This window comes from Rhea pennata, chromosome 3 (genome assembly GCF_028389875.1).
Source record: "Rhea pennata isolate bPtePen1 chromosome 3, bPtePen1.pri, whole genome shotgun sequence".
Lineage (NCBI taxonomy): Eukaryota > Metazoa > Chordata > Aves > Rheiformes > Rheidae > Rhea > Rhea pennata.
In genome coordinates, this window is record NC_084665.1 from 69,714,152 (window position 1) to 69,734,521 (window position 20,370).

At 37.5% G+C, this 20,370-nt stretch overlaps 1 protein-coding gene across 3 annotated transcripts in view; it reads left to right on the forward strand.

Annotated features, from left to right (window-relative positions):
• The window catches only part of PTPRK (protein tyrosine phosphatase receptor type K), a 312,834-nt gene that overhangs the window by 123,579 nt on the left and 168,885 nt on the right, over window positions 1-20,370 (forward strand). For all 3 annotated transcript variants that reach the window (XM_062572568.1, XM_062572570.1, XM_062572569.1), the window contains one exon: window positions 16,488-16,781. In XM_062572568.1, coding sequence (XP_062428552.1) covers window positions 16,488-16,781 — 294 coding nt within the window. The remainder of the gene's footprint in view (window positions 1-16,487; window positions 16,782-20,370) is intronic.

The window sequence follows — 20,370 nt, forward strand, 5'->3', positions numbered from 1 at the left end:
AAAAGACAGGGACATTTGAAAGGAAGCAGGTAAACAGCAAGCATGGTTAAAGTGAGTATAATTCAAAGGAGAAGGGAAAAGGCAATACAAAGGCAGTAGTATTACACTGAAGAATAAAAGTGTATGAAAATGGTTGAAATAAGGTCCAGACTAAAGACACAACTGCCTTTTGTTGTTCCAAACTGCAGTTGTTTTGTTTTGTTTTGTTCTTTTTACAGCCAGTTAATATACGGTATAAGTGACACAGGGCATTAGCAGAACAGCCTATTAAATAATTTGAGAAAAATTAGACAACATTTCAAAGAAAATATTTGGGTGCTCTAGTGTTTTCAAGGTAGCTTGTGCTTCAGGGATGTTACAGGCCCCCTTCCATTATACACTTTTATCTTTCACTGAGAGAGAAGTGATAAATAATTTAGGCCGCCAAAAGTATAAACACCACAGGGTTAGAATACTTACCGGTGGGGGAACTATTTTATCCTAACTGTGAAACAAAGGCTGACAGCAGGGCAAAACATTTTGCCTTGGCAATAGTGGCTGTAGACAAGTGACAATTTTATCTTCTTTTAAGGTATTTATCAAATCTAAGCCCCAGTTATACTCTGGGATTACTGGACTGAGTTGGCCTGCAGTGAGAAGAAATGTCAAAGGAGTTCATACAAGCTATTTTACTTGCTGACTTTATTTACCTTAGCTGTTTATTTTTTCCCACGTTAAAGAGATGTTGGGATGGGAGAAAAACAGTGTTTCATGTGTGTTAGGTACGTGGGATAACAGTGTAGGTATAACACAAGCACATTCTTCTTACTAATTCTTTATATAACATTAACCACTGAAGTATGTAAATGAAGAGAAAATTATTCTCTCTCTCTCTCTCTCTCTTTTTTTTTTTTTTTTTTTTTTAGGCTAGTTTTCACTATTTTAACTCCTCAAAGTAGCTTTGTTTTAAAATCCAAAGCTTTCTAGTCAAGCATTAGAAAGAAACTTCACCATTTATAATAAAATGGGAAGGAAGTGCATCTACCATTCACATTTTGAAAGAAGAGAAAGGGTAAGTTGGTACATTTGTAGTTTTAGGCAGAGGGCACTCGTCTGGAATTGGTTGAAGCCCATATTCACATCTTGTCCAATGCTCAATCAGTAAGTTGAGCACTACTGGTCTTTCTCTGGACAACATGACAACAATTTAAGGCAGTACTAATACTGGGCCAAAAATCCACTTTGTTTAGTATTTAAGCTTAGCAGAATATGCAAGAATGGATGTTATGTACCTTCATTTTTCATTGCGAGAACTAGCAGGTCATTCTATATTCATCTTTTTTGTGCCACTTGCACTTTTAAACCTCTAGCATGCATTGCCTCAATCATCTTTCTTTCATGTTGAATAATCCAGATTTATTTAATATCTCCATGCATAAATGTTGCCCTAAGTCTCTGATAACCTCCTTGCCCTTTTCTATTTCTTCTCTTCTAGCCCATCCTGTAGGACATATGAAGACCCGATCTGTATGCATAGTTAAAGATGTGAGCATCTTTATGGGTTTATACAGTGGCATATGGTGTTATGCTTTGTTTTATGTTCTTTTCCTAAAAATTCCCTTTGTCTTAGCAGGCTTTTTGTCTGATGATGAGCACTGAGGTGATATTTTCATGAAATTCTCTACAGGGATATTATTTCTGTCTGATTATACTATTTCAGAGTGCCTATGGGATCTCCTCTGTCATGCACTTCTTTGTATTTATCAACTTCAAGTTCATTTACCATTTTATTTCCCAACACTTTAGTATCTTAAGGAAAATGAGACATGCTGGATGTATCTATCTGCCAAAATATTGCCACCATAAATTGAAATACAGCTGTGCTAATTGGAGCCATGACTAAAGACCGTGTGTTCTTCCTGACCTTCTCGGTAGACATATGACTTAATGAATGTGCTGTAGCAACTGGTTCAGCTTCAAAAGCAGTAACCGAGAGACTCTTCTGAGAGTGCCTGTAGCCTGGAGGCTAAAACACTCCCCTGGGAAATGGGAACTCTTTGCTCGAGTCCTTGCTCTGTTTCAGTCAGACAAGAGGAATGAATATGGAACTTCCTTTTCTGAGAGATTAAATGAGCCACTTCTCTACAGACACAATCCTGAATGGTGTTCTGAATGTTAGGTAAATGTTATCTATCTGTGGATGCAGTCACGTGAGTCTGACATGAAAAGTCAAAACTTTTGGTTATGAAAATACTAATATAAATATTTCTGATTTTTTTGTGTATGTGTATGTCTTTTCAGCTATTTGCTGAATTTGGACCAATTTTCTTTCTTTTCCCCCCTCCTTTCTTAACACAAAACATTCTTTCCTTTTATTGTTTTGCTCTCTCAGAATGCCCAAGCCCATAACTCAGCTATCTGTCCTGTTCCATTCTCAAAGGGAAGGAAGATTTTTGTATGAGGAGTTACTCTGTTTTCAGTTTCTAAGCTCCTGCATTTAGGAAACCATAGAGGTGTGTGTGTGATTAGCATGTGGTGCCTCTATATACTTGGCTGTAACTGAAGTTAATACTTGTTTCCTGCACTTGTGTGGCATACTTGGGGAATATTTGAGGATTGGAGAAGAATTAGCTTTGTACTCATGGTCACCTCCCCTCCGAATTTGCACTGGACATGAGCACTAAGGGGAAGCATTTGTACCCTGCGAGGGAGCCTCACAAGTGAGGAAAAGATGCTGTGCCAAACTGTTGACACAGAGGCCTTAGAGAGAAGTGTCTAATGTTTCAGTTCCATAGCAAAACTGATAATTTCTTGAAGTAAAGCAGTCTTTGAACAGAAATGCTGTTTTGAACAAAAGAGGTAAGGTCTGGGGGATATATTTAAATGTCAAAATGCAACATTGGGACTTGTTATGCTTGGAAAGAAGCTTACCAAGTTACATACACATATAGTGATACAGCAGCTGAAGTAGGGTTCAGTGGGGCAACTTGATCAGTCTTCTGACTGAGTGGACAAAACTATTTTTTCCAAGTCCACCTTTAAGACAAGGGTAGCAAGTTGCATGAGAAAGATTTCCTCGTACTTGCAGTTATAATTAAGGGGGGAAAAAGTATACGTATATACATTTTCATATGTGTGTGTGTGTTTCTATACATACATGTGTGTACACACACACACACACTCATGTATATGTTTGTATACATAGATACATACATATGTATTTCCTCCAAAGGGAACTGAAATATCAGAAGGCTGAAGCAGGGTTCTGGAATCTGGCAGGAAGAATCGTGATTTTCTTTGTCTTCATGAAAATCTGTTCTGATTTGCAGTATTTAAAATATTTGGAAGAAAAGTTACTAGCTTTATGTATTATGGCCAACAAAGTTTGCTGATAAAATTATACAACATTTTTCCTCATGGTGACATCCTTTTGTTACAGATATCTATGTAAAGTTTTTTTAAAGTACTGCTCCTTTTTGTTTAATTGTTAATGCAGTGGCATCTGATTTTGATTTTTGTCTCCAAGTGCTGCTGTAGTATGCTCCTAGCAGCTTGGTTCAGCATGCAGAACCAAACACAGACGAAATGTCTGTATGCACAGGCAATCTAAATTTAATAAATAACATAGTTTTCTTGTGTAGTCTTTGAAGGTAGCAATCTCCATAATAGTGTATATTATTATAAACTATATTATTAACCGTAGGTCTTGTGTTTGGAGAGGAAAGCTGTACCATCCAATTTCTGCCCTAGTAATTTTTTCTCTTCTCATTATTTCTGTAGTATGGTTGATTTTGTTTGCCTTTCTTATGTGAATACACAATCCTAGTTACTGAACTTCCAGTGTGCTAGCTCAGGCTGAAGAGCTGTTGATTAGCATCATATTCAGGAATTAAAACTTTCAGCAGAAGAATAATAAGCTCTAACTTTCTCAGGTTTACTCATCTAATACTTAATAGACTTACAGCGATTAAAATAAAGTAACCAAAATGAATGAAAATTATGTTCTTGTAACTTAGCCATTAAATATAAGCTTATTTATTTCAAGTATTAAAGCTGTGAATAGGTGGAATTCAGCTTAGCTAACTGAGTGAAGGCAGTATATAGAAATTGTTGTTTGTCTTGCTCTGTATTTGAGATCCACAGCTTCAGTTCAGCTTTCAGTATCAAAATTCCTGTCTGTTAAAACACTGAATTTAAACAGAGAGATAGGTTAACAAAATGTAAAAACACAACGGTACAAGGTCACCCCTGTTCAAATTCTAAGAATCCATCTAAGTTGGGATTCTTTATCAACAAGTGCCCATAAGAAGAAATATAGGGAAGAGGAAGAGCATGATAAGCACATATAACATTTCCTCTGATTTCCCACTCTTAGTTTCTCATTCCTTTCAGCGATGGAGAGTGCCTGAGCTTGGTTTGTTTTGTCTGATAAGTCATTTTCTTGTAGCCACAGCATCCTTTGGCAAAGAGTTCCATGAGTCTAGTGCCTTCCTATGCATGAAGACCACTTTCTTTAGTCTATTTATGAATCTGCCTTCTGCTAGCTTCATTTCATGACCTCTGTTTGCTGCGTTAGGATTCAATTATTCTGTCTTTTCCAACATTTGTCTCCAATAACTTGTGATTTTGTAGAGCTCTGTTTTATGACAGATCATTTTTTCAGGCTGAAGAGGCCTAGCCTACTCAGTTGTTCCTCATCTGAGTGCTGTTCCATGATTACAATCACTCTTGTTGCCCTTTTCTGAATCATTTCCATTTGCCTTCTTTTTCAAAGACAAATATTATATAATCCAATTTTGCTAGACCAACTAAAAAAGCCCCTAACCCAGCTTGTCCTCTCAGCAGTTAATTTGTTCTCATACTGTAAATGAAATGCTCACCTCTCTCAGTTAGATCTAAATAAAAATTTCATCCATTCATCCATTCATTCATCCATTTCTACTTTATGTGCCTGTGTTATCAAAACTCTTCGTAAGTCATCATATTTTGTTCGTACTATTAAAGAAGCATACATCATAATGTATGTCTCATTAGCCTGCAGATGAAGCAGTGAGGATTTTTGTTCTGTTTCGTTTTCCTAGAAAGCTCTTCTAGTTGCGGAAGAACTCTCTTAATCGTGGTCAGAATCCATATGGCGTTGAGGAGGTGGGCAGCTGCTTCCTTTGCATCATTTTGTAGGTGTTTCTTACTGTCTGCTTGGGCAATGTAGTTGCTTCCTTTTGATCACCTCTTTCTCCCCTTTTAGAAGGTTAGTTTTCAGCAGAAAGCTGTGCAGATTTAATATCTAGCATCTGCTGAAAAGGCAGTCTCAATCCTTGCCCTCCCTTTTCCACTCTCTCAAGCACCTGGACTTGTGCTCATGCTGCTGCTTCTGTGCCGACTCTGACTCTTGTCTGAATCCACTGGGAGCACCTTCAGGGACCTAGAAAAGCAGGAAACCTTCTCATTCCCCCTCAACACACCCAAGTGACTAGTTTAAGCCTAAATTGGCTTAGCTCTGATGAGCATAGATGTGTGGCACTGCAAGGGAGAGGGCAGGATGCATAGCTGATGGTGAGGAGGGGAGGAGCATCTATAGCAAGAAACCGTGGTGTAAGATTTAACCAAGCGTGTTTCCATTTTGGTGTCTGTTGGTTCATTGCGTAGTTTGAAGTAAGCTTTCTGAAATTAGCCCTCCTTTTCTGTCATTCCAGTGGGCTGCCTTCTGGCATTTTTGGCAAGAAATATTTGGACATGCTGTAATAAGAAATGTAAAGACATTGCTGGTAGGAACATCCAAACATGTCTTGAAGAAAGGTTATGAATAGAAATAGATGTGTTTGAATGAGAAAAGAATTCCTCAAAAATAGAATAAGTTTGCTCAAGAATGATAGAGTCTCTCTTTTTTTTTTTCCTTAGACTTGAATAGTCTGAGTACACACACAGTTTCTAGGTCATGATTACCCCATAACCCATATAGTAAATTGTATCCATTCTTCCTTTTATGGTAGCATAGAAATGCTGATGGAAAATGTTTTAACTAATAGCCTAATAAAATGGGATACCCGAGGAAGAACTTTGGAGAAGTTTTATTTTTTATCTTCTATAAATACTAAAGTGGAAGTTTCTAAGTTTGTCTTGGTTCCTTCTGCATTTTTAAGAATCGTGGTGCATCTTACCTTGGCAATATGGTGTGTGAGCTGCTTTACTTTCTTCTCCCACCTCCATGAGTCAAGGTCTAGGGCTGGGGTTGTGTTTGCAGAAAAAATTCAATCTATGCTTATGATGCATAGCTTTCTACATTGGGTGGATGAAGTAACCCAAAACAGGAAGAAAGAGAAACAGTGGAGGAGGAACATGGGCCCCAGGATGCTGCTGGGGCGATGAAGTGGAAGGGAGAAGAGTGCAAGGCTAGGCCAGGTAGCAGCCTTGAGCATGTAATGTGACATATAACCTTGGGAATGTACAAACAGCCTGCAGGCAGCTGGCAGTCATATGTAAAGACTTAAGTAGGTACTACATGGCAGTAGCAAGTCTGGGAATACTAATGGAATCTCAGGGACCAGTGGCTTGTCAGGATGGGAAAGGTGAGCAGGTATATGACAGAATATGGGAGGACTGGAGAGGTGAGAAATGCATGACTCACTTTTTACATGCTTCTGTAATCACTATTAAATGAAACTGCGAATGTTTGGAAACCTAAGTCATGTCAGTGATCTCCCTCAACTACAGGCTTTTTGTATTTCGGCTCCCTTGTGGTATAGCGATGTATGCAGCTCAGCGCACTTAGAGTATGATACAGTTCTGAACTCCCTGACCATAATATTGTCCCAGTAACATGTGGAACATTTCTCTATCATTTAAAAGGCATGCAGGGAAGTGGGGAAAAAATTTTGGATTAGTTATGGCCAAATGTAGTGCATCTTTCTGAGTGAGACGTACTGAAGTGTTTCCGGACATGCAAGTCCCGAACAGGAGGGTTGATCGATACCAGGCAATGTGCAGTTCCCTCAGCTGGCACTGTAGTGTGATCAGTTAGGTGCTAAACTGCTCCACATACCACTTCCCTATTAAAAAAGAAAGTTCCACCTCATCTAAGAAGTGCAGCTAGACTGCATATCTGTGGTAGGACAGAAGGCATACACTGAATTCCAGGAGTCTTGAGTGCTTATTTATTGATTTATTTATTAGCTTTAAGTTTTATAGAGGAGTAAGTTAGTAAGGCATAACTTGGTGACAGTGAGTTTTCTTTATATGTGTGGGTGTGTCACTGATTTATACTGAAATGCTCCATTTTACTGCAGATGTTTGAAGTAATTTAATAATTCTTTTTGTTAGATATAAATATGTCACTCTGACTTTTTTAGTATATATACCTTTCAGAGTTTCTATACCTAGTTTGTATTGGTAATAAACTAAATGTAAGCATGACTAGCATCAACAGATATAAAAGCAATGCAAAAATCTTAATTTTTTTGGCCTAGCTAGACTTGAAATTAAAAAAAATAGTAGTTGAGAGGAAGGAAGGAAGAGAAAATAATATTCCTATTACATAACTATGGATATAGAAGAAAATCCTGGTGTTCCTAGAAGAATATTTTGTCATTCTTCAGGTAGTCTTTCCCTAATGTCTTGTTCTACTTCTTCTGTTTATTCACGGCATGTAGAGAAGCACAGAGGTTGCAGTATTGTCAAATATCCCATTGCAAAGCCTTGTAGAGGTGAGAGTAATGCTTTCTGGGGTGGTACCAATTTTTGAAGGTGGCATTCAATTGTTCTTAACCTGCTGGTTCCTGATAATGAAGCAGATAAAGTATTTCCTATCAAAAATAATCTCGATGTTGAGAGCTCAAGGAAATTGCTGATACGTGTGGATAATAAAGTTGTAATAATCAAGTCTTTGCATCAAACATATCTATAGCTGACTCAATTACACTGAGCTTTTTTTTTCCTTAAGGTTCGAATGTCTTCTCACTACAGGCACCACTTTTTCTTATATGTCATATTTATTTCTGTGTGAATGTACTGCATAAATGTCTTTACCATAATGCAGTCTGACAAAATATGTCATACTCTTTTAATTGATTCCCATGGTAGCATGACCTACTATCACTTAATAAATAGGCATGTGTTTTGTTTAAAAGTTGTGTAGAGAGATGACATGCTTCAGTTTTTAGGATGACTTTTTGTGTAAGCTGAGCATGAGCTTAACCTTGTTTACAGTTTCTGCTGACAATACTAAAGCTGCACACTGTTCTTTTTATTTAAAGGAAGATAATAAAATGAATGCAGTGGTATTTCAAATCAAGGTGAATAAAATGCCATGGTGATGCATAGGATATGAAATCGCTGTGCAGAAGTTAGCAGTTTTCACTGTTGAAATAATTCTTCTTATTTCAGCACTTTAGGTGGTCAGTAACTGCCGTGTCACTTAGATTAAATACATTTTAGCTGCATGAGCTTGCACACTTTGTACTTGATACATAGACTTGATATATTATGCAGGTGCTCAAAGACAAATCTGCAGGTTGGTGAACTTGTGACGTAGTATCCCCATTTGCAGACTCAAAATTAGACATGATATGGTCAAATATGTCAGTATCCTAACTAAGCCATTGTCCTGAGCTCGCCGCTCCATTTGCCATTTCTGTTGTGTTTTTCTACTGATTCCTTATATAATATCCTGAATTTTACTGTTACAGATATTTATTTTTGAATGTTTAAAACATTATTTCAGTTTCTCCATTTCAAGTAGTAAAAGACAATGAAAATTTTTTGTGGGTCAGATAAATCACTTGATACAACCTGGTCACCAAGCTATTGCTTAGAAAGAATTCTTTTGTTCCGGACAACTAACTCTTTTAATTAAATAGTAACATTTTGTAGGTATTCTCTATCAACATCATGACTATCAACCTGTGCCAGATGCTGGATCGTTGTGATGAATTGTATTTTAAAGCCACACAGAGAATATTTCTTGGGTCTTAGAAAATAACTCTGTATAAGAATTCAGGTGCTGGAAAAATAGTTGAAGGTTTGTGGGAGAATGCTAGATCACAAGCTGTTCAAGTTTCTCCACACAGTTACCATCATTTATGGTCCCAGGACAGCAGCTGAGATAAGTCTGAATTAGCTTTTTATTATCTTTGGAAACATGTAATAGGAAGCTTGCAGTAATTTAGAATGCTTACCTGTGAAAGCCTACAAATTTCTACCTGATTTTATGAAATTGTTTTATGGTATAATATACTATAAGCCAGTTACTTGCTAATGAAAGTTTTTGCTGGCTTCTCCTCAATATACTTATGAGGGGAGAAGTTGTTAACCTGCATAAGCAATAGGAAACCACAGTGACTGCTGTTCTCTGAGTTGCCTCTGGAAGGCAGAGATGGGAGCAATTGAAACTCTTCTATTAGAAAAAATAACAGAGTAGAAAAATAACGCTGTTGTTAAAATGAGTTAAACTTGAGAGAGAAGCTTCTGATGATTGCAAAAAGGAAGGGAAAATTTGTTGCAGGAGCTATAGGTAAGTTCAAGAGCAAATAGAGAAGCCAATAAATGGCTTTGGGAGGTATCCATTAAAGCCTGAAGAATACCCAGGGCTTGTGAACACTGCAAGGGATTGAATTGCAGCCGGTGTGAGGTTTGTTGTATGAATCTCTAACTAGTGCGTTTAGACTTGGAGTGGTGTAGATGTTTTAAAAATGCCTCTGAGATCTCTGCTTATTATTTCAGCCATTGTGGACAGGTTAAGCAAGTGTGCCCTATCTGCTGTCCTGAGAGTCCCCCTCAGCCAAGTCTTGGCTGCCTTTGCCTCTGGGCACTCGTGATGGCCAGGATCAGCACAGTGGTTCGGTGGTGGCAGCTTACACCCCACTGGCAGTGCACAACCAGTAGCCCACTGAGGTGACGGTGTAGGAAGGTGGTAGACAGACGTGCTACCCTTGAGAAAGAAGAGCTTGGGAGCAGGCTGGGAACAGCAAGCCAGATTGAGGTGGCAGCTGCCTCTAACCCCTCTATTTTTTCACAGGCAACACGGAAGCAACTGAAAACTGCCTTGTGCATGTGCTCGGTTATTCTGGCAGTTTTCAGAAGCGTCAGATCTCTTGTGCAGGAGTGGATCTGCGTTGCTGATGCGTAATATGCCTGGCAAAGATAAGCTTAGGCTTACTCTCCTCCTCTGCCACAGAATAAGGCAAACTACCAAGATGCAAAAATTGAGCACGACTGGGTTGAAAGCATAAGCTAAAATCCCATGAGCTAAGCCTGTAACAACGGCATTTCTCTACTTAAGGATACTCATATGCATGCATCTTTGAATTGATTAATTAGGACTGCCCCATTCCAGCTTTTGTTTATTGGATTTCCCGTGTGTATTTTTGACTAGTGGCTAGAAGGTCTCAAAGTAATGTACATCTAGGCATGTATTGTCAGTAATGCAGAAAAGTAAAATATAAATTAGAAGTGTCAGCTGTTTTTTTATTTTATTTTATTTTATTTTATTTTTTTCCCTGAAGCCCAGTAGAGTTTTCAGTTTTCATTAATGAACTACCCTCAGTGCACTGGGAGATCTCTTTGATGCGTACCTTGTTATTTTTTTTTAAATCTGTTTGTCTTCTGTGTATTATATAACAAAGCCAGTAAGGACTTAAATGCTCACTAGAGGAGGTATATACAGGGTGAGAGACTGAACTGTGGGTATTGTCTAGGTTATTGCTGCAAGAAAGTGAAAACTTGGCCTTGTTGGGAATTTGGAAATAAACTGTAGAGATTTTCTGTGCTTCACAGGTTCATGATACCTCTACTTTTAGTCGGCTCTTGGAATCCCTAAATCCCTGCATTAACCTTTTTTTTAATTGGTAGAAAAGTTGGTAGAAGGCTATCTCATAAGGTAAGTGCTTCTTTCTGTAATGCTACTCCTACGATATGGCATAGCTCTCTGTTTGTAACAGTGCAGCATAGGTTTTGTTGGCACAGAGGGCAAGAGATCTTGATAGGGTGTCAAATCAGTATCTTTGACAGCTCTTTAGAAGACTGCCAGCATATCTTCCAGGCAGGTATAAGTCTAAAAGAATTTATTTTCTTAAACTTCTTTTTTTCCTAACAGAGCAGTACTTCATACCCATTTAAGAAAGTTGAATGAAAATATTTCTATTACATATTAAAGATATCATGTGCAATAATTTTTCTTTTAAAAAAGAAGTGCAATATTTTTGCTGAAAAGTCTCCATTTGTTCTAATACTTAAACTTTTCATAGCTCATTTTATGTGACCTTCTTCATGACCACATAATTTCATCCAGTTGTGCTTCTTTGGAGCCTTACATATTATTATTGTCTTCTATTTTATCCTTGAAGTATAATTTATAAGAAGGCATCCGACCCTGAGTGAAAACTCTCATAGAATATAGACTTTCCTATAATATTAGTAGCTATTATTATTCAGTTATTATTCTCACTCTTAAATTTATGGCTCAACACCATATTTGAATTTAAGCCTTCAGTCACTGCTTCCTGTTAATGCTTTTTTTTCCCTTGGATTAACCAACTTTTCAGACTGAGAATTTTATTTCCTTGCAAGTACTTGACTGCTGTAATTCCTTCTGCTAAATCTCATACATTTTCTCTAACTTTTAAACAAACGTTCATGCTTCTTCAGTTTTTCAATATTTTTTAAAATGTGTGAATCCTAAAACCATATGTAATCTTCCAGGATAGGAATAGTATTGAAACAGTATTCATGGCACCTAAAATTGGAAGCCTGCTTGTGCATGCTGTTCCAGCTCAGCGCCGTGGGCCTTATGCTGCAGCTTTGCCGCAACATTGCTTGGTGCCACTTGGAGCATGTGGCAGAGCCACCAGAATAGTTGTGCATAGGGTTATGCTCATCTTAATAATAGCTAATAGTTAATAATAGTTATGCTTATGGCATACAGGGATCTTCACTTGGGCCTCTACCCTTCAAGAAACCTTAGGTGTCCCAAACTGTATTCCCTAGTGTCCCAGGTCCCAGGAAGCTTATTGTTGCCAAGCTCATGCTCTAAATATATGTGGCCAGTGTGAGTAAGGTGCTGGACCCAGAGCTCTTACAAGCAACATCTGGACATACCTGAACAGCTTTGTAGGAAATAACTGTTTCCCTGGGGGAAAAGGAAAAAAAAAAAAGGTCTTTGATCCAGGTGGGAGTTGAATCAATGTTGAGTCACCTGCAAAGGCATCTCCATTGTGCTCCCCAGTGCATTCAGTATTGTCTATATTTCTCTGATTTTTTCTGTTTCCGTAAGTTAAGAAAAAATTAAAGATAATTTTGGATTTCTTTTTTTATTTACCCACTTTCTTGGTAGCTTAAGGTTTTATTAAGACATCCAGATTTTAACTTCTGGAGGGATGAGGCTGATATTGTTGGGCATTTTAACTAAATGAATACTTTGTCATTAAATGTAGAAGCTATGCCTTTTATAAATAATTCCTATTATATGCATTAGATTAAATAGATGATGCTCATCATCATACCAGCTGCATTACTTCATGTAAGGTATTTGACAGAGAAGATGGAACATGTGCTGTGACTGGAACAAGGCCACATTGAACACGTGAGCAGAGGAACTTTGCAGGACATTGGTGTGTGCGAGAGGGGGAATGGAAAGTCCTGGGAATGAAAGGCTATGCCTGTCTTGAATGTTCGGGCTGTGTGGTGACCCCCAAAACCTCCAAAATCTTTGTGCTCTGAGCAAGAAAAGTGTCTTCTGTGTTTGATTCATTTTATGCTCAGTAACACATGACTTTATAGAAATCAGATTTTATCAGGCATGCCTCCAGTGTCAGCCTTTCCTTCTAAGTGGAAGAAGCTGTAGGATTCTGTTTTAGTTTGAGTATTCTTTTTTTGCTTTGAACTGATCATTAATGGAATAGGATTACCACTAAAATACTAATGAAATTTTCTTCCTCTATTTTAAATTTAGGATATGGTTAGTTTCAGAGGAGCACATAGTAGTGCCCTTGTCATGCAGACTGGCTAAATAATTTTAAGCAACATCATATGTATACATTATTTGACAATTTAGGAAATTTTATGCATACTAGTTAGTATACTAATAACACTACTGGCTTTTTCTGGGTGTTTATTCTGTCTATGAATATATAGCTATTTACATGCAATGTTTAATATTAAGAATATGACACAACTATTTAACTGTAAGAAAACTTATAGCAGGGGTTGATGCTGCATGCTCACTCTAGTCATCAGTGCCTAAATATCACAGTACATTTAATACATAATGTCATACACATACTGATGTGAGCATAATGTACTGCTAGTAGCTCAGCAGAATAGGAACTTTGTACTGATGAAATGTCAGTCTTAATTTTTGATTAACTTAGCCGTGGGCATTTTATGTCAAAACCAGAATTGGCCAAATACTGCAAAATGCTATGCATGAAAATACTTTCATGTCTTTAATATCTTGTAGATGTACAAGTGCTCTTTTTATATAGTCTTTCAGATGTGTTAGTGGCCATGCATACTGGCAGGGATTTCATCAGATTTGCTAACTTTAAGCAGAGTCTAAAAATATAGTCAGAAAATGAGTCTGTAATTAAACAAGTCACACTTGAAACGAGTTTCTAAAGTTTGTGCTTAGCAAAGGAAGAAATATAACTTACCATGCAGGGAGTTCATTTGAACTATTTGCATCTGTGTTTGAAATATCTATTGAAACAGTGACTCTCCTGACTGACTAATAAGCCATCCATAGGTTGAAACATTTTTGCATATAAGATTGCTCTGAACTTTTGTGGTTATTCTGAAACAGCTCATGGTCAAGAAAAGTAGAACTATATTCACTGAAAATTGCTTACTAGGAACACTGCTTGCCTTGGCTGTGAATAGACTTCATGCATCTTTTTTCTTTTCATACCATGCATAACAGGATTTTAATTCTAGACAGGCTGTCTTTCCAGGACACTCCATAACTGTGTTATTTATTTGGTGGAGCCAGATTATTAGGATGAAAAGCCAGAAACATCATTTCCTTGAAGGATCTGAATTGTGCTGAAAACCCACCGATAGAGTAGTATTGTGTACATGTGATATTTGCTATGGAGATGGTAACCAAAGCATTAATGATGGCTTTGATCTTATTTCTAATTTTATTAGTGGTATTTTTTAAGCGATAAAAGTTTCAAGTTACTGTATATATAAAAAAGAAATTATGCAATTTGAAATTATAATTTGGAAATATTTGATGGATCTGGTTATAGAATAATGAATGAGCATAATTAATAGAAAGTTAATTGGTAACATCGGAAAAGTTTATCTGGTAGATTGGGATTGCATGCTTCAGTTGATACTTAGTGTACTTTTGGGATTTCTGGTTGCACCACACCTCTAGTTGTGATAGTATATTATATTATGAAGAATATTAATAATGCTGCAGAACAATTACTTGTTCATTTGCTAACTGATTAAAATTCATGCATAATTTATTGGAACAGGGAGAGACTATATAAATAAGTCTCCTTGTCCTCAAGAGCTTAAAAACAAAATACATATGCTAATATAAGAATATGCTTTACTTCTAACATAAAAATTTAATATGCAATGGTATATTAGTCTCATTAATGTGAGGTTTTATTTGTAATAATCATGCGCTTAATCAAAGTATATACTTCTAAACATAGCCTCATGTTTAATAGGTTTCGAACTCAGAGTTGGTACTGTATCATCCTCATCAACATTTATATTTTCTGCTATAATATACACTGACCTTAGAATTCATTAGTTTGACATTTAATGTGTTAGTTCCACAGCAAATAAACTGCCCTCATTAAGCCTGGTTGCATTGCTGAGCTTTGATTCAGGCAGGGGTCTAAATTAGTTCATATGCTTTTTCTTTCCTTATTTTTTTTTCTTTTTTTTTGGCCAAAACAGAGTAAACTATGTTAATAATTAATGGAGATACTTTATGAAGTACTGTATATCCAAAGTGAGAAACTGGGACATCTAGAAGCATTCACATTTTTACTCTAGGAGAACAAAATGAAATCCAGAGGTGGGCCATCATAGAAAATTCACAGATTCCCTTGTATCCAAACTGAGTAGTTTGATATGCAACTAATTTAGAAGAAAAGTCAGTAAGAAATGCTTTTGTGGCAAAATGTGGGAAGTTGATAAATTTACTGTTGGGAGCCAATTCTTGCAAGAAATCTTTACTGCTGGACCCAGAGAACCAGGGAGTTCTCACTCAAAACTTCACCGTGAAGTGATGGCAGGACCTAACAGGAGGTCTGGAGGCCATCAGAGGGCCCTTCTAGGTCATGACTCATCCTACACTATTTAAATGACATTGGTACGGTCTTTCCTGAGAAGCAGAAGACGTGCAATGCTTGTGTTCATTAGCTTCTGTTGCAGAGGGAGATAGTGGGGAGAATGGTGATGAGAAAGGCTCACGTCTAGGGAAATCTTAAGGTCTGGGATTAGATGTTATTTTTATGTGCTGGCCATCAGCTCTCTCTACCTGCTTAGAATTGCCACGTTGTTAGTTCTGCATCGCTACTGTGTGAAACCCCTCTGTGCATTGAATTTAGCATTGTTGCCTAATTAACTGAAACAAATTAGTTGAAATATGAGCCATCTGGAATGAAAATGAACCTTCCATGTTTATCAGTGGATTCATTTTATTAGAAAAGTACATGATGCTTGTGATTATTTCTTAAAATAAATCGCACTTAGGCAATGTGCTACTTTAGGCAAATGTTTCTCAGGGTAAGGGAGATTTTACCTTCCCCATTTGGCCTCTTTCGTTACCTTTTCACTTGCAGATGTGCTGAAATACTTGGGGGTAGGCTGACTGGAACAGAGGAAGACAAAAGGCATCGTGCATCCTATTGTTTGAGTTGCTAAATCAGTAGCAAGTTATATAAGAATAAAGTATTTTTTGTATTATTGCTATGTATCTTTATTGTGTCATTCTCCAGCAAATTTTGCTCAGTTTTGAGTTATTCTGAATGCCTTTGATGTATGTCCATATCTTTTACTGTAATTGCATCTGATGGATTTCAAGTGAACTGCGGTGATACTCATTTTAAAAATACTCTTTACAGGATTAGCATATAATGCTATTGGCAACTATTTCTGTACGTGACTTTCAATAAAGCGAGTTTCGTCTCTCAACATCTTGAATTATTGGCCTATTAAAATACATGTATGAACGTTAACCTGGACTTTTTTTCAGAAAATGTGTTACAAAATAGGAATTTATAAGTCAGATCAGGGTTTCTTTGGGTCCCCAACCCAGATTTTTAAATGGGAGAAATAACATTGCTGAGGTGCTGGCGGTGCTCCACTCATTCCCGTCAACTGAAATATTTCTCAGCTTGTCTTAAGTTGATATAGCTTTGATTTTTTACTTTCAAGTTTTTAGATCTCTGCTGATGAAAACCTGACAACTTTATGCTGAAAGAGTTCTCCTCTTAATGAGTTTTCAGCTTTTGTTTTATTGACGGCGTTTTTTTGTATTTATTTCCCCACAGAGCCCCCTCGGCCAATAGCACCCCCCCAGCTGCTTGGTGTTGGGCCTACGTATCTGCTAATACAGCTCAATGCAAACTCAATCATTGGCGATGGACCTATTATTCTGAAAGAAGTGGAGTACCGCATGACGTCTGGGACCTGGACAGAAACCCATGCTGTCAACGCACCGACTTACAAGCTCTGGCACTTGGACCCAGACACTGAATATGAGATTCGGGTCCTGCTCACCAGACCAGGAGAAGGTGGAACTGGACAGCCGGGGCCTCCACTCATCACCAGAACCAAATGTGCAGGTAAGTTTGCTCTTTCGCGCTCTCTCCTATTTAGTGGTTTTGTGAGTTTGTCAGCTGTGCGTGGGCCAACGCACATTTGTTTTTTCTGTGTCTCCTGGTTTGCCTTGTTACTCTCTTGGTTCCCATTTGCTGTTCATAACAAATGGGACTGTAGAAAGCTTAAGAAAGTCTTTTACTTCTCTTTAGGAAAAGATAGACACCTCATGATTTCTGGAAAGGACAAGCTGCCCGTTTTTCATTTCATGTTTACACTTGCATTTTAAATTCTACTTAAAAGAACTCACATAGAAAAATAATCTGTTTAAGAAACAGAATTTTACAAAAATGTAGTGTCCTTTGGTGTTTACTTTTTCTTTTGCAGAGAGGGTATGCGTGGCCTGCCAGAGGCCGTGGCCAGCTTCTAAAGTGCAAATATTAATAGAGTTTTCTCCCTTCTCCATCTTCTATTTACCACCAGCGCAGTTACGAGTGTTGCAGAAACTTGCTGTCTGCTTCTGGTTTTTAGAGTGCCCCTTTATGGCCAGCACCAAGAAGTTTAAGCTGTGTCAGTTTGCGTTAGATGCTGTGCTTTGTAATGCTACTTATTTTAATCTCAACTTTCATAAAAAAAGAAATACAATACCTGCCTCTCATAGTTGCAGAAGAAAAAAATTGTAGACTTGAACATCAAACCAGGAGACAAATAAAAGGAAATTAAATTGTGATTTTTTTTTTTCTAATCTAAAGATGTTTAGGGCCTGATTTCTGATATTTGAAAGTCTGCACTATGTTTGATATAGCAAAGAGTGCTGATAAGCACCTATTCAAAACTACTTTAAAGTAGTAAGAAGGAAGAACTGCAATGGTGCTCAGTTCCGTGCACTGTTTGTGTGTGCATGTATGTATATATAAAATAGAAATATAAATATTTTTTTTTCACACACTTGTCTCAGACCTCAGTTGGACATCTATTTAATTCGTATCTAAGCTTATATGATCACTCATTTTGTTTACTTAGAGAAAAGGCTGGTGTCTGGATGGCAGGCTGATACTGCAAGTGTCCTCTATACTTGATACTGCAAGTGGGCTATAGCAATAAGTATAAATCCCTGAAAATTAGCCAGTCCATTTTGTTATTTTGTTTTGAATTGGGCATAATTCTGTTGGAAGCTGAAGCACACTACTCATTTAATCCTTTAACCAGTAGCTGTCAGCTGGGGCAATTCTGTAACCAAAGGCAGTTTTGAAATTTGTGATCTTATTTATAATTTAGTCTTTCTCTCCTGTGAAATGAAAAGATTTTTGTGTCCATCTCAGTTCAGATCACAGCTGTTGAGATCTGAGTAAGGTTAAAGCACTGATTTATGGTTCTGAATCGTATTAGCCGTTGTTCTGAAAAAGTACATTAGAAATTTGAAACAATTTCTGTTTTAAAAAGAGTGAGCCAAAGCTAACAAATCCAAAATGCTTTTTTCCCAGTGCTAGAAAAATATAATTTTATTTATGCAGTGTTTATGACAGACTCAAGCTTTCTAATGGGAAAGGGAAAGAAAGGAGGTCATGATTTATGTGAAGTTTTGACATCTTTTTAGCAAACAGGGGAAACAAAGAGTTGTGAGTGTGATTGGATGTGATTTTAAAAAATATTTATTTTATTTTTTTTTTAACACTCACATATAAAGCACCCAAATCTAATCTGATTTGAGACAAAATTTCAACTCAATTCACTATGAATTAAACTACATTAAAAAAAAAACTTTTAAAGAAAAAGTCCAAACTTTTGTGACAATGTTAGTTGCATAATAAAATCTCAAGCTGTTTACCTTGCAGTAAGACTAGTTCATCTTATTCCAGAAAAGTGGAGGTAAATATATACTATTATTAACCATTTTCTATTTAGAGCAAATGAATCAGCAAGGGTTTAGGGAGACTGAAGAATTTTGCTTAACATCAGGGAATGGGTCCTTGATGGGATCAGGCCGAATAGCAGATCTCTGTTCTTCCTTGTCACCTGTCTGACTGTGAAGACTGATGCTCCTTGTCCTCCCAGGACTTTTGTAAGGCAACAGCAAGGGCCCTCAAAGCAATATGAAATTGAAACCAGTGCTTTGCTTTTCCTTTTTCTTTTTTTTTCCTTTTTCTTTTTTTTTTTTTTGTATTTACTCTTTGAAGGCAAACCACAAACAAAACTTAGTGTCTTCAGAAAGATTTATAAGAAAAGGTAAAGCTAATAATGAAATACCTAACACTGCAATCTCTTTTGCTACTGGTATTGTGCTAGTGACTGGCAGGTGATTTGCTCTACAATATTAGATGACATCTCAGCAGCAATATCTACTTTCTGAAGGTTCTTCAATTATTCCTAATTCTTGCTACTGACAAGATCACTTATTTTTCAGACAGATATCCTTATTCTCTTTCCTGTCAATGTTCTTCGTCAATTTTGTCTTTCCATAAGTTTTGTGAGTATTAGTTCAAATTTTGAAACAAATTATAATTGATTATCTGTTCAGTGTCAAATGGAGTGATGGGGAAAAAATGAATTTTCAGAGTGAATTTTGACTGCTCTCTATATGGATTAAAAAGCACACATTACTGAACATTGATCTGATGAATTTTTAATGTTTATGTGCCAACTGCCAGTGATAGCTACCTCACAGACACATCAATAAGAGTAGGTTAGTATTCTACTTTCTGTTTATTTTATATCTAGTGTAGATATTAGCGTTATTGTGGAATGAAGATTAAAAATGATTTTTCACATAATTCATTTAGTATTTATAATTTCATGACATTTCATAACAACATACTATTGCTCTGTTAGCCTGTGTTTTGCTGGAGCTGTATCCTACCTTTAAGCAATTTGAGCAATGACTGTACTCATCTCGATATCAGACACGCACTTTTATTATTAGGTATTGAGAGTATTTCTGTCTTCCTAATAGCAAAAACAACGTCTGGAGACTTGTTTAGTAAATGTTTCCAATAATGCTAAACCCAGCTGATTTCTAACAAAGGGATAATTCTTTCATTAGTTAAAAGTCTTGCAAAAATCCGTTTAGGTAACTGGAATTTCCTGGGTAATCTTTCCTGTGCTGAAGTGAAGCGACTGCGCTTTACTGAAACACTTGTAGGTGGTTTTGTCATTTTGCAGGCATATATATGCCATTAAAGACAGTTCGGAGCAGCGGGGTATACGATACAACGGAGCGTTTCTGAACAACTGAGCTGAGGCTAAAACGCGCTGAGCAAAACGTTACTTTCCTCCCGTATCCCCCAGCCTGCTGCATCCTCTTTGCTGCTGTTCGGAGGCGCAGCCGAAGCATTTGCTGAGCGCACCGGGGTGTCGCAGGGTGCCTGGGCGTGTGCAGCCCCCCATCGCGGGCGCCAGAGGCTCCTGGCATGGCACGGCACGGCACGGGCGCGCGTGGCCGCGCAGCTGCGTGTCCTGCTGGAAATACCTCGTGGAGCCGGGTCGTCCGCTTCGTCAGCTCCAAGTTGGAAGTTGTTCAGTCGTGTTGGCTGCTGCCTCTGGGTAACAGCTCAGGTTTTCATCAGTTTTATGATTCACTGCTGTTTTAGTGGCAGAGGAGGTCAATAGCTCAGCCTC